Source organism: Haliotis cracherodii, unplaced genomic scaffold, assembly GCF_022045235.1.
Source record: "Haliotis cracherodii isolate W230 unplaced genomic scaffold, xgHalCrac1.p SCAF_11, whole genome shotgun sequence".
Classification (NCBI taxonomy): Eukaryota; Metazoa; Mollusca; class Gastropoda; order Lepetellida; family Haliotidae; genus Haliotis; species Haliotis cracherodii.
The window spans coordinates 27,209,449-27,232,918 of record NW_027266266.1 but is presented as its reverse complement, the minus strand read 5'-3'; the positions used below and the strand labels follow the sequence as shown (position 1 = coordinate 27,232,918).

At 42.1% G+C, this 23,470-nt stretch overlaps 1 protein-coding gene across 1 annotated transcript; it reads left to right on the top strand.

Moving 5' to 3' along the window:
• The first annotated feature begins 727 nt into the window (after positions 1-727).
• Positions 728-22,663, top strand: LOC139456382 (4-hydroxyphenylpyruvate dioxygenase-like). Its single transcript, XM_071238044.1, has 13 exons — positions 728-781; positions 874-900; positions 1,008-1,070; positions 4,176-4,280; positions 5,547-5,592; positions 7,217-7,299; positions 8,935-9,128; positions 10,672-10,749; positions 12,235-12,397; positions 14,807-14,878; positions 15,756-15,872; positions 17,060-17,182; positions 19,000-22,663. The coding sequence occupies exons 1-13, from the start codon at positions 779-781 to the stop codon at positions 19,072-19,074; spliced, it is 1,149 nt and encodes a 382-aa protein (XP_071094145.1). The 5' UTR covers positions 728-778; the 3' UTR covers positions 19,075-22,663.
• Positions 22,664-23,470: the final 807 nt, after the last annotated feature.

Here is a 23,470-nt window from a genome sequence, read left to right as displayed (position 1 = left end):
CTATACAATATGACCTTATTTACGTTACCACCTTGCCTCCATAGAAACGGAAAGGGCATCTTCAGAGCTGATTAATCGATATTCCGAGATTTCGTTCAAATTTGGTATTTAGGTGCAATGTATTTCAGGACTCAACCGAATAGGTTCTCTTACCATCATGACAACTTCAACATGTTGTTAGGCACATTGCAATTGTTGTTGTTTTCATTTGGGCGGAGTTATTGCCTTTTATTACTTCGTCAATTTGTCTGGACAACTTCTCAACTACTACATCGATTTCTTTCAATATGTACGTATAGGTGTAGCTACGGACGCTGTACGACATGTCTTCATTAATTCCCCATAGGACAGTTCTAGATAACTTATTTTTTATCCATACATGCAAGATGTCCCAAAGGCTTATGTGACGTATTGCCATCCGTGTTTGTACGGCGTGCGTTATCTATCACAATCCAACACGATATATTTATAAATACTCGCAAGATATTTATTTTATTAAACTGTGAATGATTCACATGTGTCAAAAGAAAGCTTCAATGCGATTTTTCTGTCATTATTCTCCCTCCTCTTTGTGGAGAATTTACACCCCTCGCAAAACATTGTTGTCTCTTCCGGGGGAGTATTCCTCTGTGTCATGTTAACGATGTCGATATTGGTCACTTTTTGGAGGCGTGATCCCGATTCTATATTTTCATTGGATAACAGCTGTACAAATTTGTCCAATCAGAGAAGGGATTGCATAGCCGCTCAGTCATTTCGCACAACACAGCAAGTCAAGATGGTAAGGCACCTACGTGTACTTGGTTTGCGTCGAATGTCGACTGTGATTTTCTCTAAATTTACTCTCACGACTTGATCTTTTATTATTTTCAGACAACATACACAGATAAAGGTCCTAAGGTAAGTGTCACGTTTGCATTCTTCACGAACATGAATCGAGTATTTTCATGTCAGATTAGTTCGACCTTGACCTAACCCACGTGTCCTCAATATGTTTGTATTTTCAGCCCGAGTCGGGGAAGTTTGTCACCTTCGACCATGTCACGTTCTGGGTTGGAAACGCTAAACAGGTGCGTGTTTGAGCTAAATCAGATATATTTGTTGATTGACAAGTGTTATCGATCGATTGAAACAACTGTTGAGTGGTGTTGATAAGTGCGATCGAATCAACATTGGGAGAGTCCATTAAGGTAGACAAGAGGGGTGGCGAGTTACGATATGCGAACCGGCCGATGTAAATATTGCGTCATCATTTCGGACGTGTTCGTCGATGTCAAGGCCCAGACAAGCCACGTTCCGTACGGGCGAATGGTGGTGGTTATTGACAGATCAATATATTAAATATCGCTTGCCAAGGTCACGCAGTTAAAACGATCAGAAAAGGTCAGAGTATATATTATATACATGACATAATGTACTTCTCACAAGAATATTTAGGGCCTAATTCAACGGCAGTGTAATAAATTTCCGATATTTTCACATGGTCATTTGGGAGGTTCTAAAGCTGATCGGTCAATTGAAAAAGTATGACGTCATATGGTCGACTTGTTCTCAAAAATTGTTATGAGGTCACAAACTGATAAGGTTTAGGTTATCAGAACAGCTGGTTGTAATATTTTACTGAAAATAAATTCTTTAAACGGGTAGTCAATGATAATATGAGCAATATTAGTATGTGGAGGTATAATCATCATACTATCACAGGGTAAGTCTGGTGATAATGGGTTTGAATCCCAGATTACTCCTGACTATAATCCTTGGTTTGTCAGCACCTTACCTGTGTTCATGGATTCACCAAGGTGGTAAATAAATGGCTACTTGGTGTTTAATGTGTTGTAGGGTGCCCTACTCAACAAGAGTACAATGTGCAACCATCCTTAATGAATGCAATGAATGCGTTTATTCCGTAAAGGGGCCACAAGGTACTTTGGATTGTCAGTTCACATGTACAGAGAGCGCTGATTATTACATCAGGGAACCGATTCACAAAAGCGTCCGCGAGCCACGAACAAGTAGTCAACACTCATCTGAGTGCTGAGAAGGATGCACAAAAGGTTACTGAGGCCGGTCATAACCCACAAACGCCCCGTGGATCGGGTCCCAACACATGTTACACACACTGGCAACAACCAGTCTCACATTGTTACAATGGCATAGTACTACATAACTGGCACATCTTTAAGAAGAGTGTTCCTTTTCTTGAGAGCAAGAAATACATACTTTGCAAATCTTCTTAGAACAAAGAGGTTGCAGCTATATAATTGTTTTAGTTTATCCAGAGTTGGACTTATGCAATAATGTTTAGGAAGTACCTGTTCCCTTAATTTTGAATAGAATGGACACTCGAGACAAAGGTGGAATTCAGTTTCTATATATGGCACAATACAAAGCGGATAAAGATGTTCTGCCCTTGGCATTTTATAATGCCTACCTGCCTCGACCAATAGATTATGATTAGAACAGCTAAACCTAACAAGTGTTGTTTGATAGATGGCTAAATCAATACAATTAGTCAGATGTTCATAATTAAAATTTTCCTTGACAGAGCAAAAATATTCCAGCTTAGAATAACATTCTAAATTATTATTCCATGTTTGTTGGCAGATATCTTTACATCTTTGCTTAAAACACAATAGAAATGCATTTTTATTTCCAACACCTTGCTGTAACCAAACTTCCCCAAAGACATATGTATATAACAAAGATTTAACATTAGTAGAGCAACAAGCTTTACCATTTTCTGCCCTTCTATACTGAAAATCATAAGAATCTTTCCTGATAACATTAACCTGTTGTGACAATGACCTTAACCAGAATTTTAAATTTTTTATGTAATGCAAAACCTTGATTGTTATGTTAGGAGTGTTTCTATTCAAGCTCAGAACAAGTTTACAGAAACAATCGTGTACATTTTCGATATCGGGTGAAGGATGAAATCCTCAAACCCCTGCTCCATAATTTAAAATTGGCAATACTATTATATAAAAACTATGAAAACAGACACGAGCTGGGATTGTCGAGAATTTTCCCAGTGTTGATTGTAGTATTCGAACTACTTTCCATGCCTGTTGTGCCAAAGTCTTTTGAGTAAGATACCAAGAACCAGAGGACGATAACTGCACACCTAGATATTTATGGCTTGGGACTATGTCAATGTCCCTAGTTATAAATTCCTAGGTGTGCAGTTATCCATCCTTAAACCATCCTTAATTGAAACAATATTAAAAGGAATTTTGAATAAAATTAATGAAATAAGTTACAAACATAAGTCCAGATATACAATGAACACTTTTCAAAACTAGACAGTGTAATTACATGATTAATTTGTGTACTTTAGTACAGATTTGTTGACATGGTATTTCCGGTGTTACATGTTCATGGTAATGTCTTTGCGTTGGGGGGAAAAAATATCATAACTCATTATGGCGTGTATAATGCACACCCCCTTCTACACTGCTGTGGTTATTGGGAAAAAAGTGTGCACTATACTCAATATACGGCACTCAACATGATAAAGCTAGATGTTTTTCTAAATTTGACAGGCAGGAGGTTATATCTCATACACTTGCCAGCAGGCATTCTGAGCAGCTGTAAGCAATATTCCAGCAATATCACAGGGTCATCGGATACGAGCATCACATGTACCAATGTCTTTGAACCCGAGTCACTGGCGTGACGAGTGAATGCTTCAACCACTTCAGTGTCCCATAGCTTGTAAATAATCAAAATCTGGGCTATCGTTTAGATCTGTTGTTGACAACGACAGCAATGATTCAATAATCAGAGTACAGGGACTTACAATCAGCCAAGTAACACACTGAAACCACACAAGTCGGCATCTACAACAAGCATAGGTTCTCTAGCCAAACACTGGTTATTGTGATTAAATACGGCATTCATTATAGGGGCAGACTCCATTGCTCAGATGCAGCTTGTATACAGCTCGTTTTTGCACTTGTAGTTTTTGTAAAATAGATAGATCAACTAATTAATCCCTGAAGATTTTCACTTGTCTTGGACTAATGGACAAGTGAGCATATCTTTACCTTCATAAGTGTCTCATATGACAGTGTTAAATGTCAGGGAGGGGACACATGGCTATGTGACTAAACTGTCGAAATGATTCATGCAAATATTTATCTTGAGTAATATTTTCTGCATCTTATTGTTTCAAGGCAGCATCTTTCTATTGTTCTCGCATGGGCTTTGAGCCCTTCATGTACAAGGGGTTGGAGACAGGCAGCAGAGACATCGCGGCGCACGCAGTCAAGCAGAATAAGGTGAGGGGGAGTACGGTGGAGTGAGGGATGGGGGTGGAGTAAGTGAAGGATGTGGGTGGAGTAAGTGGGGGATGTGGGTGGAGTAAGTGAGGGATGTGGGTGGAGTAAGTGAAGGATGTGGGTGGAGTAAGTGGGGGATGTGGGTGGAGTAAGTGGGGGATGTGGGTGGAGTAAGTGGGGGATGTGGGTGGAGTAAGTGGGGGATGTGGGTGGAGTAAGTAAGGGATGGGGGTGGAGTAAGTGAGGGATGTGGGTGGAGTAAGTGGGGGATGTGGGTGGAGTAAGTGGGGGATGTGGGTGGAGTAAGTGAGGGATGGGGGTGGAGTAAGTGAGGGATGTGGGTGGAGTAAGTGGGGGATGTGGGTGGAGTAAGTGAGGGATGGGGGTGGAGGAAGCGTGGGATGGGGGTGGAGTAAGTGAGGGATGGGGGTGGAGGAAGCGTGGGATGGGGGTGGAGTAAGTGGGGGATGTGGGTGGGGGATGTGGGTGGAGTAAGTGGGGGATGTGGGTGAAGTAAGTGAAGGATGTGGGTGGAGTAAGTGGGGGATGTGGGTGGAGTAAGTGAGGGATGTGGGTGGAGTAAGTGAGGGATGTGGGTGGAGTAAGTGTGGGATGTGGGTGGAGTAAGTGGGGGATGTGGGTGGAGTAAGTGAGGGATGTAGGTGGAGTAAGTGAGGGATTTGGGTGGAGTAAGTGAGGGATGTGGGTGTAGTAAGTGAAGGATGTGGGTGGAGTAAGTGGGGGATGTGGGTGGAGTAAGTGAGGGATGTGGGTGGAGTAAGTGTGGGATGTGGGTGGAGTAAGTGGGGGATGTGGGTGGAGTAAGTGAGGGATGGGGGTGGAGTAAGTGAGGGATGTGGGTGGAGTAAGTGGGGGATGTGGGTGGAGTAAGTGAGGGATGGGGGTGGAGTAAGTGGGGGATGTAGGTGGAGTAAGTGAGGGATGTGGGTGGAGTAAGTGGGGGATGTGGGTGGAGTAAGTGAGGGATGTAGGTGGAGTAAGTGGGGGATGTGGGTGGAGTAAGTGAGGGATGGGGGTGGAGTAAGTGGGGGATGTGGGTGGAGTAAGTGAGGGATGTGGGTGGAGTAAGAGAGGGATGGGGGTGGAGTACGTGAGGGATACTGTCATACAGGTAGTAAGTGGGGGATATAGGTGGAGTAAGTTAGTGATGGGGTGGGTGTTATGAGTATATCAGAAACATTTAGTTATGCCTACGCAGTAGGTAGTTTACTACATCTCTATGTTTCTCTCCATCTTTCATTTCAGATCATATTTGTATTCCAGTCCATGTTGGAGCCTAACAAGCCAGAAGGTATCTTGAAAGTTGTTGAAATACGAGGGGGGTGACTGAAAAGTTCTGAGCCTAACTATGAAGGATGTATAATACACTCTTAACAGTTTGAATGTATTAAGTACAATACTTTCCATGCTTACATGCTGCATTTGAGTCACATGCACAACCAGGCAGCTGTTTCTGCAGGCATCAAAGTGACTATTCTGTGTAGTACATGTAAAGGGACAAAATTGGTGTAGTACCTCCAACTGAAAGGGCGGACTCCAACAGCCATCTATGCGGACATGGTGCCAAGTTAAGGGGATGATGCTCCTTCCTTAGACACTGTTAACAGTGTGCAGTTGGAAGATGATCCACAATCAGGAAGACCTACAACTGGCATGTCAAAGGTTTCAGCACTCCTGATCAGAAACGTTCATCATACACATCTCGCTACTTTTGACATTTTACTTAATCACCATTCACAGCCTTATTTTGTGTATGTTTTGAAATTTAAGTAAGTGATATTTACCTGGAAAATTCAATAACATAAAAGAACATTAGTAATCAGGGGTACGAGGGCTGGTCAAAAGGTTCTATGCCTGACTAACTTTTAACTATGGGCCATAACAAAGTGAACTAGTCAATGTAGTACATTGTTTGAGTAGCTCATTGCAAGTGTACTTGGTCTGTTGAGGCCTTTTGTATATTAATGACAGCCAGTTGAATGTGATAGAGTTCCAAATGGACACAGAAATGGAAAAGAACGAGTACCGTAAGGAAAAAAGAACTGTCATTGCCAGGGAAAATTTAGAGTTAACTGAGGAGGACTGCGTCAAATTCAAAAAGAGATTAGTAACGTGTGATGAAACAAGGGTCTACCACTATGGTCCTGAGTCAAAATATCAGTCCATAGATGTAACCATTCCACTTCTCCGACACCAAAGAAATTCAAGATCAGTTACAGGTGCTAGTCACTGACTGATTACATGATGCAGGTTCTAATACCGGACTGATAGTATGTTCCAGGTGCTAGTCACTGACTGATTACATGATGCAGGTTCTAATACCGGACTGATGGTATGTTCCAGGTGCTAGTCACTGACTGATTACATGATGCAGGTTCTAATACCGGACTGATAGTATGTTCCAGGTGCTAGTCACTGACTGATTACATGATGCAGGTTCTAATACCGGACTGATAGTATGTTCCAGGTGCTAGTGTTTCCTATGGGTGGCCATTCAGTCAAGAAATACAAAGTTCAAATAAAGGACAAAAGTTATCAAAAATAGTTAAATGTTACGAATAGAACATTAAATGTTACTAATAAAGATCAAAATACAAAGCAAACAGATGCTGGTGGAAAATATACAAATTTGAATTAAAGGTCAAAAGTATGCAATATTAATAGTCAAATGTTCCAAAAAGATGTCATATGAAAAGAAAGAACAATGTGTACTAAAGAATGTCAGTGCGCAAGAAAGGACAGTGAACTGCTAAAGGACAACGTTGACAATATAGAACATCAGATGGCGCGTTTGTACTTTGACCTTTATTAGAAACATTTAATATTCTATTCGTAACATTTAACTATATTTGATAACTTTTGTCCTTTATCTTTACCAAATGGCCGCCTTTAGTTTTCTTGTATATATTTTCCAGAGTTTGGTGCCCATTTAGTAAAACATGGAGATGGTGTCAAGGATGTGGCTTTTGAAGTGGAAGATGTCGATGCAATTTTTAAGGTGGGGCTATGGACATACACAGTATATGTTTTGAGATGTTTTGCGGGTGTTAGTGAGTATTTGCTGACTGACAATTCAATTGGCATTTGGATTTTGTTAAAATATCCATGCATCAAATACTCGATACACTCGTGAAGATCTGGTTAGAGATCAGGTCTTCAGCAACCCAAGCTTGCTGTAAAAAGCGACTATGCTTGTCGTAAGAGGCAACTAACAGGATCGGGTGGTCAGGCTGGCTGACTTGGTTGTTGTATGTCATTGTATCCCAGTTACTAGATCGATGCTCATAATGTCAATCACTGGATTGTCTGGTCCAGACACGATTATTTACTGACCATCACCCTGCTCACATGGATATATGCTCATGCTATCAACCACTTGGTTGATGTCTCCAGACTGAGGCACACTGGTGACCCTGATGGCATGGATGGATGCTCATGCTATCAACCACTTGTTTGACGTCTCCAGACTGAGGCACACTGGTGACCCTGATGGCATGGATGGATGCTCATGCTATCAACCACTTGTTTGACGTCTCCAGACTGAGGCACACTGGTGACCCTGATGGCATGGATGGATGCCCATGCTATCAACCACTTGGTTGATGTCTCCAGACTGAGGCACACTGGTGACCCTGATCGCATGGATGGATGCTCATGCTATCAACCACTGGGTTGATGTCTCCAGACTGAGGCACACTGGTCACCCTGCTCACATGGATGGATGCTCATGCTATCAACCACATGGTTTGCGTCTCCAGGCTGAGGCACACTGGTGACAATGATCGCATGGATGGATGCTCATGCTATCAACCACTTGGTTGACGTCTCCAGGCTGAGGCACACTGGTGACCCTGATGGCATGGATGGATGCTCATGCTATCAACCACTTGGTTGACGTCTCCAGGCTGAGGGAACACTGGTGACCATGATGGCATGGATGGATGCTCATGCTATCAGACCGCCTCTGTGGTCTAGTGGTAGAGCGTCCTCCTGGAGAGTGGAAGGTCCGGGGTTCGATCCCCAACCGCGCCATACCAAAAGACGTTAAAAGATGGTACTTGTTGTTACCCTGTCTGGTGCTCGGCATTAAGGGGCTAAACAAGGACTGGTCGGCTCGGAGTCAGTATACTGTGTCTGAGTGGGGTATTCATGTTCAACTGCGGCATGGTATCTCAGTGAGCTAGCACTATAAATCGGCATCATTTGGGACTAGTACAAGCAGCCACACAAACACACACACGTACATGCACGTCGCTATATTAGTGCAATAATCTTGGATGCGTTGTTAAACCCCATTTCACCTCACCTCATGCTATCAACCACTTGGTCTAATGTCTCCAGGCTGCGGTACTGGCCATACTGTAATATTTTTGGAAAATTGCCAACATTGCTGTGATATTGATAATATGGCTGTGATGTTGCTGTGATATTACAGTAAGATTACAGAACCAAACTACTCACAAATACATTGAGCTTACATTTAGGGGATGATTTGGTCACAAAGGCTGCTTGATATGAACAGTACACAGTGGGTCACTGTACTGACTGACTGACATCGCTAACAACAGTGTAAGACACCATCGCTCATAGAGGGGAAAGTCAGACGACAAATGTAGATTTTTGTGTTTTCCAGCGAGCTGTTCAGCGTGGCGCCATCGTGTTGAAGGAACCCTGGGAGGAGAGTGATGATAATGGAACTCTGAGGATGGCAGTGATCCAGACGTATGGAGACACAACCCATACGCTGATAGACAGGTCCAGCTACAAGGGCCCCTTTCTCCCCGGCTACAGGGCTATCACTGACAAGGACCCTCTGACTGCACTCCTGTAAGTACACAACCAAGCTCACTGAAGTCAGATCCTCTACTCCGACACGATACCTCCCATCGTGTTAAGAATGGGCGAAGCATTCAGGCCATCATATCTGATCTCTGTATCTTGAAAACAAAGTTAGTCGACCTGTTCTGAATTAAATGATAAACGCAGTGATATTATATTGTTTTGGATATTTAATATATGCTGTATTTTCTGAGGGCATATCATTCACAAGGGCATATCAGCGAAGGAATATTTGTGTTTTTATGGGTTTTTTCTTTGGTTAATATAGAAACTTCCAAATCAATGTGGAGAAGAAATGCAGCCAAATCACTTTAATCACTTGAAATCCTTCATTTGAATGATGACGGTTCACCTGACACAACCTTCTTTGAAAGTTCCCTCCGATCTAGACACAGATATGTATCATGTGGTATAGATTAAGCTTGTCTAAAGACCTGATGAGAGTGGCAATCAGGTGGTCGGGTTCTGTGATTTAAGATCTGACGAGAATGGCAATCAGATGGTCGGGTTCTGTGATTTAAGATCTGACGAGAATGGCAATCAGGTGGTCGGGTTCTGTGATTTAAGATCTGACGAGAATGGCAATCAGGTGGTCGGGTTCTGTGATTTAAGATCTGACGAGAATGGCAATCAGGTGGTCGGGTTCTGTGATTTAAGATCTGACGAGAATGGCAATCAGATGGTCGGGTTCTTTGATTTAAGATCTGACGAGAATGGCAATCAGGTGGTCGGGTTCTGTGATTTAAGATCTGACGAGAATGGCAATCAGGTGGTCGGGTTCTGTGATTTAAGACCTGACGAGGGCAGCAATCAGATGGTCGGGTTCTGTGATTTAAGATCTGACGAGAATGGCAATCAGGTGGTCGGGTTCTGTGATTTAAGATCTGACGAGAATGGCAATCAGGTGGTCGGGTTCTGTGATTTAAGACCTGACGAGGGCAACAATCAGGTGGTCGGGTTCTGTGATTTAAGACCTGCCGAGGGCAGCAATCAGGTGGTCGGGTTCTGTGATTTAAGATCTGACGAGGGCAGCAATCAGATGGTCGGGTTCTGTGATTTAAGATCTGACGAGGGCAGCAATCAGGTGGTGGGGTTCTGTGATTTAAGACCTGACGAGGGCAGCAATCAGGTGGTCTGGTTCTGTGATTTAAGACCTGACGAGGGCAGCAATCAGGTGGTCGGGTTCTGTGATTTAAGATCTGACGAGGGCAGCAATCAGATGGTCGGGTTCTGTGATTTAAGACCTGCCGAGGGCAGCAATCAGGTGGTCGGGTTCTGTGATTTAAGATCTGACGAGGGCAGCAATCAGGTGGTCGGGTTCTGTGATTTAAGACCTGACGAGGGCAGCAATCAGGTGGTCGGGTTCTGTGATTTAAGACCTGACGAGGGCAGCAATCAGGTGGTCGGGTTATGTGATATAAGATCTGACGAGGGCGGCAATCAGGTGGTCTGGTTCTGTGATTTGGTCACCTGCTGTTCATCATGCTCCGATGTTGTGGATGACACTCATTTCTTCTGTCATTTGTTTCAGCCCCCCAATAGACCTGCAGATGATTGACCATATCGTGGGGAACCAGCCTGACAGCACCATGACCAATGCAGCAGAATGGTAGGTCCGATCGGAGAACCTGTAGTGAGTGAGTGAGAGTGAGTGAGTGTCATCGCTTTGAGCCATATTGAAGTGATGCAGATGTTAACCATTTTGGTTAAACCCATGAGAATGGGCTTTGTGCTGGAATAAAATTGGGGCAAAATGGGATTTGAAAGCCCATGATCATAGTTTTCTGGCACATCTAAGGGATGCAACTTTGCACAGCAAATTGTGGTGACTTAGACAACTGGGCGACACATAATGCCTAGGTTTGTGTTTTCATACACTCAGAGTTTGTGAATGTGTTGGGTTTAATACTGCTTTGAATTTCAACAGTTCCACTTATATCACGACGTGGGATGTGGGAGGAGAGCCCGAAGTGGTACCTGTCTCAGACGTATACCACTTTGGTGAAACCCACGAGCACGAGTATGGAACTGACAAAACTTGAAACATAAACAATCGGGGCGAACTGGTATTCAAACCCATGATCATAGGTTTCTAACGTGCCAAAGGGAGGCAACTCTGCACGGCAACTCTGCACAGCAAGTTGCAGCACCTCACACTAGCTCAGAAACTTATGGTGATTGCAGAACAAAGTTATTAAAAACTGTGCAGCCTAGATCCAAACAAATCTGATTTAAACGCATATGACTGGTCTCAAAATGTTTATTATTATTACACGATTGTGAAAGTTCTAGATTGTTCTAGATGTATTGTGACATTGTGTGTCATCACACAAATTCTGGCGTGTGGCTTGTGCAGATTTCGGTCGATTGCAGAATTTGCAAAACATGTGAAGTGCCAACTCTGTGTCAACAGATATTTTCGAAAACCTTTCATGTTTTATATCAAGATGCTCATGATTGATGCAGTTTACGAAGTAAGACCCGTTTTATTACAATATTGATCTTGATCATCGATCTGATCATCCTGACTGGGCACCATCATTTTGTTTGAAACAAATGCAAGTGATATGAGAAGTGAAGTCTGATTGGTCAATAGGAGGGTCATAGAAGGGATGTAATACATAATAGCCACTGGTGGTGTTACAAACGAGCCTGACCCATGAAGATCCGGGGTAGAATAGGTCTTCAGCAACCCATGCTTGCCGTAACAGGTGACTATGCTTGTCGTAAAAGGCGACTAACGGGATCGGGTTGACAAGCTCGCTGACTTTATTGATGCATCACATCGTATCCCAATTACGTGGATCGATGCTCATAATATCAATCACTGGATTGTCTGGTCCAGACCAGCGTCATATAGCTGGAATATTGCTGAGTTCAGCGTTACACATAAACAAACAAACAAACAAACGAGCACAGAAATTCCAGCGTAGTCTGGCAAGTGTGGGAACTGGACTTTTTCCATCAGTTAACTCCCTTGTCTCGGGAAGATTGTAGACTATCAGTATTAATGCATTGGTGTATTGCAGTGTATTGCAATGTATTGTTTTTGTACAGTTGTGCACTGTGGTGTACTGTGTGTATTGGTGTGTAGGTATGAGAAGAACCTAATGTTCCACCGCTTCTGGTCCGTGGACGACTCCCAGATCCACACCAACTACTCCTCGCTCCGCTCCATCGTGGTCACCAACTACGAGGAGACCATCAAGATGCCCATCAATGAACCTGCCCCGGGGAAGAGGAAGAGTCAGATTCAGGTACAAGCTCCACACACTGTGGTCATTTGGTCGAAGCAGACATAACCATTAGGATTCAGCATAATCATTACAATATTTTGAAACATATTTGGCCCATATGATTAAATAAAATATATGTTATGAATTTATGTCCAGAACAACAATGTCAGGATTGAGCTAGTTATAAACTAGGCATTGTCACTTATACTACCAATTAATAATAACTTGTTTTAGCTTTTGCTGTGAAAGTGGGAAGGTTTACAGATTTAAAGCAGTTTAGGTGATAAAATGCAGCTATTACTTTTATACAACAGTTATGCCAGATATTCCAAATTGCCTCAGTCTGGGGTTGTCAGTGCACCTAAATACACTGTGCAGAGTTGCTCCCTTAGGTGCTTGTAATAGATTTAAATCCTAGATTCACGGTCTTGCGTCCAGGTTCAACTCAGTGGTACATATTGATGACCTCTATTTTAGGCTTCTTCTTCTCCTCACAACCCTACATTTCACAAATATGGAATAAAATTTAAATTATGAGGACAGTAAATATATTTTGCCTTCAAGTAGTCTGTTACCTGTAGTAAAATGTTGCAGACATAGGCCTGTTTTTGGGTTATAAAAGAGATTAGGTCTGTAACCTACCTGTAACATACCCTTCTTGACAGTATAACAGTAAATACCCTCCTAGACAGGAGAACATTACATACCCTCCCAGACAGTATAACAGTAAATACCCTCCTGGACAGTATAACATTACATACCCTCCTAGACTGTATAACAGTAAATACCCTCCTAGATAGTATAACATTACATACCCGCCTTGACGGTATAACAGTAAATACCCTCCTAGACAGTATGACATTACATACCCTCCTGGACAGTATAACAGTAGATACCCTCCTGGACAGTATAACATTACATACCCGCCTTGATAGTATAACAGTAAATACCCTCCTAGACAGTATGACATTACATACCCTCCTGGACAGTATAACAGTTAATACCCTCCTAGACAGTATAACATTACATACCCTCCCCGACAGTATAACAGTAAATACCCACCTGGACAGTATAACATTACATACCCTCCTAGACAGTATAACATTACATACCCTCCTGGACAGTATAACATTACATACCCGCCTTGACAGTATAACAGTAAATACCCACCTGGACAGTATAACATTACATACCCTCCTGGACAGTATAACATTACATACCCACCTTGACAGTATAACAGTAAATACCCACCTGGACAGTATAACATTACATACCCGCCTTGACAGTGTGACAGTAAATACCCTCCTGGACAGTATAACATTACATACCCGCCTTGACAGTATAACAGTAAATACCCGCCTTGACAGTATAACAGTAAATACCCTCCTGGACAGTATAACAGTAAATACCTCCTGGACAGTATAACATTACATACCCTCCTAGACAGTATAACAGTAAATTCCCGCCTTGACAGTATAACAGCAAATACCCTCCTGGAAAGTATAACAGTAAATACCCTCCTGGACAGTTAACATTACATACCCTCCTTGAGAGTATAACAGTAGATACCCTCCTGGACAGTATAACATTACATACCCGCCTTGATAGTATAACAGTAAATACCCTCCTAGACAGTATGACATTACATACCCTCCTGGACAGTATAACAGTTAATACCCTCCTAGACAGTATAACATTACATACCCTCCCCGACAGTATAACAGTAAATACCCACCTGGACAGTATAACATTACATACCCTCCTAGACAGTATAACATTACATACCCTCCTGGACAGTATAACATTACATACCCGCCTTGACAGTATAACAGTAAATACCCACCTGGACAGTATAACATTACATACCCTCCTGGACAGTATAACATTACATACCCACCTTGACAGTATAACAGTAAATACCCACCTGGACAGTATAACATTACATACCCGCCTTGACAGTGTGACAGTAAATACCCTCCTGGACAGTATAACATTACATACCCGCCTTGACAGTATAACAGTAAATACCCGCCTTGACAGTATAACAGTAAATACCCTCCTGGACAGTATAACAGTAAATACCTCCTGGACAGTATAACATTACATACCCTCCTAGACAGTATAACAGTAAATTCCCGCCTTGACAGTATAACAGCAAATACCCTCCTGGAAAGTATAACAGTAAATACCCTCCTGGACAGTTAACATTACATACCCTCCTTGAGAGTATAACAGTTAATACCTTCCTGGACAGTATAACAGTAAATACCCTCCTGGACAGTATAACAGTAAATATCCTCCTGGACAGTATAACAGTAAATACCCTCCTAGACAGTATACGATTAAAAGAAAGAGTGATTATTGATGAAAAGCTTAGCAATTGCCAACAGTAGTTTGTGGTTTAGTAAGCATGCTGTTTGACTTATACAGGAATACGTGGACTACTATGGAGGAGCAGGGGTCCAGCACATCGCCATGAAGTCCCAAGATATCATCCAGTCGGTCAGTACTGTAATTACTGATATTTGATCACAGGTCTGCAGCAAAAGTTCATAATTTTTCCTCATTCATGTTGATGTGGCTAAACTAATATTATGGCTTTGTGGAGGTGACTTATATTTCACTGATAACACCGACCAGCTTGGTGTGCTTGTGGATAAAGCGTCTACATGGAGAGTGGAAGGTCTGAGGTTTGATCGCTGGCAATGTCATACCAAAAGACATTAAAAGATGGTACTTGTTGTTACCCTGTCTGGCACTCAGCATTTGGGGTCTAAAACAAACACTGGTCAGATTGGAGTCAGTATACTGTGTGTGAGTGGGGTATATATGTATTTATGTATACATGTACGGCAGCGTACTATTTATGTAGCAAAATGTCTTATTCATAATGTTTATTCATTTCTTTGATCTTTAAGTGATTACACATAAACGTTTTCACCCGTGAAGATCCGGGGTAGAATAGGTCTTCAGCAACCCATGCTTTGCGTACAAGGCAAATATGCTTATCGTAAGAGGCAACTAACGGGATCGGGTCGTCAGGTTCACTGATCCATGTTATTATATCCCAATTGCGTAGATTGATGCTCATGATGTCAATCACTGGGTTGTCTGGTCAAGACTTGATTATTTACAGACCTCCATCATATAGCTGGAATATTGCTGAGTGCTGCGTTATTCATACCCTTTCCCTGCTACAAACTCTCATCATGGATAAGTCTTATCTTGCTGTCAGTTTTCGGGATTGCTCCAAATGCACAAACAACTGTAGGTTTTGTTGTGGCAATCCCATAATTCCTTAACATTTCTTCTTCTTTTATCTGCCGTTCTGTTGTGGAACGTGTGGAGGTTGTTCGTCATGAATCCCTCTGTGCTTCAGATCCGCAACCTGCGAGCCCGTGGAATGCAGTTTATCCAAGTTCCCAGCACCTACTACACCAACCTCCGCAAACAGCTGGCCAACTCTAAAGTGAAGATCATTGAAGATCTTGATGTAGTATGTCACCTTTCTTATGGTTCTGGAAGTGTATTGCCAAACAAGTTGTATTGCAATGTATTGCAATACAGGTATTTGTATTGGGATATGTATTGCGATATATTGGGAGCTAGAGTTTTGGACAGTAATTGAAAGTGTTCGTACATGCAGTTATTTTTTTCTACATACTAGAGTAAATATTACTCAGCACGGTCAGTTGCCACCATTTTGTAGTCATGGATACAGGGGAGATTACAACGCAAGAAACAATTCACTTCTGTGTTTCTGATATTTGTCAATTAATTTCAAAGTGAAACATCATTTTTACCCAAGATACTGGAAGACAGAAAAAATATTGCAATACATATGGACGTATGCCTTCTCATCGGAATTAATCGGCGATGACCTGACCACGATGTGGCCAGACATTGTCATCTTGAAGTTCAAAGCAGGACGCAAAATTTCGTCAACATATGACTGGCCATTCAAATGTCCATTAACAATAATCAAATCAGTTCGTCTGTCATGTGTGATACTGCCCCGCACTATGACACTACTGCCCCCATACGGCTACCGCTAGCGCTAGCACTATATAATCGGCATTAGTTCGGACTAGTACAAGCAGCGACTAACAGGATCGGGTGGTGAGGCTTGCTGACTTGGTTAATGCATGGCATCGTAACCCAATCGCGTGGATCGATACTCATGATGTCAATCACTGGATTGTCTGGTCCAGACTCACGCACACACACACGTTACAAAACGAATGTCAAGAACACACACCTCCTTTGTTTTGGTATGGGCATCAGAGTTCACTTAGGGTTCACCTGTACAACCATATATGGAGGTGTTGTCTGGTTTTCACTTTTGTGACATTGTCACACAGAGGTTTGTCTGGTCCCAGCGGCAGTTATGTAGCTGAAATATTTCTGACTGTGACGTAATACAACATTAACAAGCAACCCTTCTGAATTTATAGGGGCGGTCGGGTAGCCTAGTGGTTAAAGCCTTCACTCGTCACGCCAAAGACCCGGGTTCGATTCCTGACATGGGTACAATGGGTGAAGCTCATTTCTGGTGTACCCCGCCATGATATTGCTTGAATATTGCTAAAAGCGACGTAAAACCAAACTCACTCACTCACTATGAATTTCAATTCAATATTTTCAATATTTCAAGAATAGATGAAATGCTGATTTCTGCTGTAGCTCCAGAGTCTGAACATCCTGGTGGACTATGACGACAATGGCTACCTGCTCCAGATCTTCACCAAGATCATACAAGACCGGCCCACCTTGTTCCTGGAGGTTATCCAGAGACACAATCACCAGGTGTGTACAGGGGTACCAGGTAGGGTGCTTTGTCACCAGGTGTGTACAGGGGTACCAGGTAGAGTGCTTTGTCACCAGGTGTGAACCGGGGGTACCAGGTAGGGTGCTTTGTCACCAGGTGTGTACAGGGATACCAGGTAGGGTGCTTTGTCACCTGGTATGTACAGGGATACCAGGTAGGGTGCTTTGTCACCAGGTGTGTACAGGGGTACCAGGTAGGGTGCTTTGTCACCAGGTATGTACAGGGATACCAGGTAGGGTGCTTTGTCACCTGGTATGTACAGGGATACCAGGTAGGATGCTTTGTCACCAGGTATGTACAGGGGTACCAGGTAGGATGCTTTGTCACCAGGTGCGTGTACAGGGGTACCAGGTAGGGTGCTGTCACCAGGTGTGTGTACAGGGATACCAGGTAGGGTGCTTTGTCACCAGGTATGTGTACAGGGATACCAGGTAGGGTGCTTTGTCACCAGGTGTGTGTACAGGGGTACCAGGTAGGGTGCTTTGTCACCAGGTATGTGTACAGGGGTACCAGGTAGGGTGCTTTGTCACCAGGTGTGTACAGGGGTACCAGGTAGGATGCTTTGTCACCAGGTGTGTACAGGGATACCAGGTAGGGTGCTTTGTCACCAGGTGTGTGTACAGGGGTACCAGGTAGGGTGCTTTGTCACCAGGTGTGTACAGGGATACCAGGTAGGGTGCTTTGTCACCAGGTATGTGTACAGGGGTACCAGGTAGGGTGCTTTGTCACCAGGTATGTGTACAGGGGTACCAGGTAGGGTGCTTTGTCACCAGGTATGTGTACAGGGGTACCAGGTAGGGTGCTTTGTCACCAGGTGTGTACAGGGGTACCAGGTAGGATGCTTTGTCACCAGGTGTGTACAGGGATACCAGGTAGGGTGCTTTGTCACCAGGTATGTGTACAGGGGTACCAGGTAGGGTGCTTTGTCACCAGGTGTGTACAGGGATACCAGGTAGGGTGCTTTGTCACCAGGTATGTACAGGGGTACCAGGTAGGGTGCTTTGTCACCAGGTATGTGTACAGGGGTACCAGGTAGGGTGCTTTGTCACCAGGTATGTGTACAGGGGTACCAGGTAGGGTGCTTTGTCACCAGGTGTGTACAGGGGTACCAGGTAGGATGCTTTGTCACCAGGTGTGTACAGGGATACCAGGTAGGGTGCTTTGTCACCAGGTATGTGTACAGGGGTACCAGGTAGGGTGCTTTGTCACCAGGTGTGTACAGGGATACCAGGTAGGGTGCTTTGTCACCAGGTATGTACAGGGGTACCAGGTAGGGTGCTTTGTCACCAGGTGTGTACAGGGATACCAGGTAGGGTGCTTTGTCACCAGGTATGTGTACAGGGGTACCAGGTAGGGTGCTTTGTCACCAGGTGTGTACAGGGATACCAGGTAGGGTGCTTTGTACATTCAGACATTGTCACCAAATGTTTCTGCTGCAACAGGATTTTAGAGTTGAAAACTTTGTTGTTTACTTGAAAGGATATGTGTCCTTGATTCAAATGGATGGGGAATGGAAAGGGAAAATGGGGAGATAAGGCGTACAATGAAATTGCATCACAAAGGATTAACAGACCATTGTCATTGGTTACCATGATGTCGTAATCAAATGACATCACAAAATCTATCTGCTACTGAAGCTGGTTAGCTGTACCATTTACATCTAAGACATTGGATATAACTGAAAATGAAAAAAGAATCATTTTGGATGATAAACAGAATCTCACCCTTATGTCTTTTGATATGTCTATACTATATTCACGGGAAAGAAATTGCTGATCACTTCACTCTGTTTCAGGGCTTTGGCGCGGGAAACTTCAAGTCTTTGTTTGAGGCCATCGAGCAGGACCAGGCAGACCGAGGCAACCTGTGATTGGGGGCCCTGTCCACACTGTCTGGTGTACAGAGGAACTATATGCTGTTTATAACATGTTCTGCACAAATTGGACTTGCCTTATCCATAGTCATGTAATGAATCTCACCTCTGCTTATTTATTCAGATCTTATACAGAACTACTAATCATACAAGTCAATATGTGACATCAAAGTTTAGCACTTTAATGTGTTTGCTCTCTAACAGATCTGGATAAAGTGTGTCAATATCTATTAAGGCTACAACAAAAAATTTTGTAAGGAATACATTTGCAGCTGCCCCTGAATTCTGAGTCCTTGGAATGTAATATATATATGTGCTTGAGTGTTGTGATGGTATTGGTCAGTTGGTGGTTAAATTTTACAACAAAAATGCAGCAATGTGTTGTGCATAAGTCATTGGAGGAAAACACTGAAACCAAGTGTAAAAATTATTACAGATTGTATTTAAGAAAGTGCCTTATATGAAATATGCAAGCAGTAGAAATGAGATGGTGTGTTGTAAGAGAAGGACATGTGGAGCACACTTTCCCTAGTGGCCGACCCTGAGACGAGGCAGATTGTTATTTGTTGAAGTATTTTAACAGTGTATTTTCTGGAGTTACCTGAAGTATTTTTCTATCTTGATGTTTAACTAGGCTACCATCCATCCTGTGTTTAAGCCAGCTCTTTTATCCTCTGTACAGACACAGCTCTGCAGATTTGATTTTGCTCATACTTGAAAAACATGTCTAGATACATTTTTCATAGAAAATGTGAGATTAGTTTTGGGGTAGTTCCTCTCTAACTAAACTGTTCATGTTTCCAAGAGTTATGTTTCACATTCAAATCTATTGTGGGCCTATGTACATGGAGACTCTGGTCTTGGACAGTCAGAAAGCAAAAGAAGTGTATCAGTAACTGGTCTGAAGTAGGTCTTGTGATAATGCAAAGATAAGTATTTTGACATTTTCTGAATCCAACATAAACAAAGTATCAAAATAAACTTCGAACAATTTGAAACTGTTGACAATCATTTTACCATTGATTTTTAATGATCGTGCTTGAATAGATTAAAAAAGAAGACAATCAAACATATTTCAACATACAATGTTTGATGTGTGGGTATTTATGAAGGGTTTGATGTGTGTATTCACATATATATGTATTGATATATAATTGTAAGATTGAATGTACCAGTTTGATAAATAAGTGAAAGAGGTGTGTAGAATATTCCATCTACGAACAAGTGGTAGAAGGTTGTCAGCATTCCATAATACCCACATCAGTCACTGGATTCTTGACACAAATATAGACACAGGTGTTTATCACTATCTGAATTGTTGCAAGTGTGAATAAAAAATTATGTATATTAAATATGCAGCTAATGAGCCTGAGTTGTAGCCGGGTATGTAGTGTGTTCAAGGGTGGTAGGGTAGCCTAGTGGTTAAAGTGTTCGCACGTCACGCCGAAGGCCCAGGTTTGATTTCCCACATGGGTACAATGTGTGAAGCCCATTTCTGGTGTCTCCTGCCGTGATATTGCTGAAATTTGATAAAAGCTTGTAAAACCATTTTCGTTCACTCCCTCACTTGTGTGTTCTCTATTAAAAAAACCCTGGGTTTTATTCCCTAAATTCCCGAAGGCCTGGGTTAGATCCCCAAAATGGATGCAATGTCTGAACAGTGTTAAATTTACAAAATTGCCAGGCTGCCATCAGGACCTACAGACTTTAGAAGCTGCAGGCCCTGACTCAACTCTTCAGGCCCTCATGTCAAACACTGCAGCTTCTTGTGACAAAGAAATTGGCACATAAATTTACTTCAGGCCATGACCCATGCAAATGTGAATTGGACACACGATCTGCCCTGCAATGGGCCAACGAGCAGGCGCTTATTTCAAACATCGTGTATGAAGCCCATTACTGGTGTCCCCTGCCGTAATATTGCTGAAATATTGCAAAAAGTGGTGTAAAACCATACTCACAGACTCACTCAGTCCCTAAACGGCTGCAACCTATGAAGCACTATTAACATGAACACACTATACCGGGGCTTTTTGACATGTGTTATTCCCTTCAGAAGTACATGTGTGTTAACTTAGGTTGTCTTTTTTATCAAACTGGTACTTTGTGAATTGTGATTGTGTACATAGTTGGTTTTGACTACTCCTGTTTAATATCAGTATTGTTGATGTAATACTTTGTGATGAACTGGGCCCATTTGGCAGCTGATGCAATGTATAGTATTGTGAATAGTGTGAATGAAGCAAGACAAATCCATGCATAATTGGTTTTTTTCACTAATTGTCTCTAAGAACATTTCTATTCTATTCTGTTTTTTCATGACTTTTCAGGAATATTTTAAGAGGGTGTACATCCACGGTGTCCATGTCTGGTCTTGATCTAGACATTGTAACTAGTGCCATGTGGCAACCGTCTCCCTAGAATTGGGGGAATTGTTAACTGATCTTTGTCATAAAATTTCAAAGACCAAGTGTGTTTTTAATGACTGGAATCCAATGTCCAGTGGGGTCACAGGTGGCCTAGTTGTCTAAGGCGCTGCGATTCGCTGTGCAGAGTTGCGTCCCTTGGGCATGCCAGAAACCTATGATTGTAGGTTCGAATCCCGGTTCACCCTGATTATGTTTCTAGGTTTGTCAGCACCATTCCTGTTCCCCTGGGTTTCACAGAAGTGATAAACGTCTGAGACTTGTATCACTTCACTTCTAAAACTTAGTTCAGTCAGTACATCAATGTTTAATAGAGGGAGTCCAAATGTTAAAAGTTTTTGTATAGTATAAGTGCTACAATATGCTGCTTTTTTTTTACATATAGTTTATTTTTTCTAGACTTCAACCATATCTTTTCTTGAAATATACAGTATTAACTACCGATATATATTTGTCTGGCACAATGATATATGTTATTTCTATTCAGTTTTAATTAGAGAATTTTTTGACCAGTTTTGTTTTGATATGTACATTTGTTTTGAATTGAGTTATATTTAAGAATAAGATTTGAGTCTGTGGTTTTTATTGGTTAAGTTTGAGAATTTTACTGTAGACAATCTGTTTGTGAGTGAGTATTTATGTGTTTTATTGTAAAGATTTGTTGATATATAATCGACATTCAAGACTAGATATCTCTTATAATTGAAACAAGTGATCATTTTGTACTAATATATCCCTGCTTGCATGTCAAATCTTTGAGCATTTTAAGATTCAAGCATCTTGATTCAATTTTCTGCTTTTGTGATGCTGCCTTTTGAAGACTTACTCAATACATATCTGTTCTGGAAGCTTTGTTCCCAGTGCCTGAGCTGATGATGATCATTGTCATAATCCGGATGCTGTGTCAACTATTTTATACCAGGGCTTTTTGAAATTTGTACTTTTCTTTCTTAACATTGTCTACCTTTATATATGAATAAAACTGTTGTGCACTACACACAGGTGCATTTTCTGAGCATGTTGGCATTTACTTATGCCCCTGTGTTGTCTGTGGAGAAGTAGTCTTGTGAAGGTGTGAGGACATGCTTAGCTATGATTGTATGATATTCTCTGTATATGGTTATGGTGTTTGAAAGAGTGGAGTGGGAAATAAAGATTATATTCACAGTTGTGTCAGTATTATATTTCTTTGGTTAGCTAACTTGACTGCAAGTCAGCTGGTCTTCCCGAAAAAAAGAGGAAGGGGGGGCATTCCCTGTTGTTCTCTCCCCCCCCCAGAAATCTATTAAACATTTCATTGCATTTTAAGCAATTTCATGCAGTTTAGACAACATTCACCCCAAGAAATAAGTCAATGGCAAAAGTCAATAAGTCAAATAAACAAGATGGCAGACACAGTAAAATTTCGAAGTTAAATCAGTACTTTTAAAAAATCAGGCATCGCTTCCGCGCACCCGCTACCCTTCAGGTCTGGGGACAATACTGCCATAAAATTCAAACCCCATCCCCCAGACACGAGGACAACTGTCACAAGCGTGTAATGTCTGACCCTTTCCCCATGTTTAAGCATATTGACAAAAAACTTACCTTGTACTTACTTACCTTTTGTTGAAAAAAACAAAACTCCATTGCAAACATAAGACATTAATACAACATATATCCTCAAGATATGGGTTTTCGGACGCTGAAGAAACATTCATAGTTTTCTTGCTAATCACATGAACAACTGTAAAACATACAGGCTAAAAGACAACTTTATCTTAAACACAAGCCATCATCTGACGCTGAGTATTTACAATTTCTGTGTGGCACCCCACCCCACGCAATAGTGCAAGTATTTGTGATAGAAAACGTATGATGCCCGAAAACCTGTGGCTGAAAGTTCTGATCGAAAACAGGACATTGTTGGTTGTTGTCCAGTTTTCGATCATATTTTTCAGATTGTATTTTTTAAAACTTTGATTATA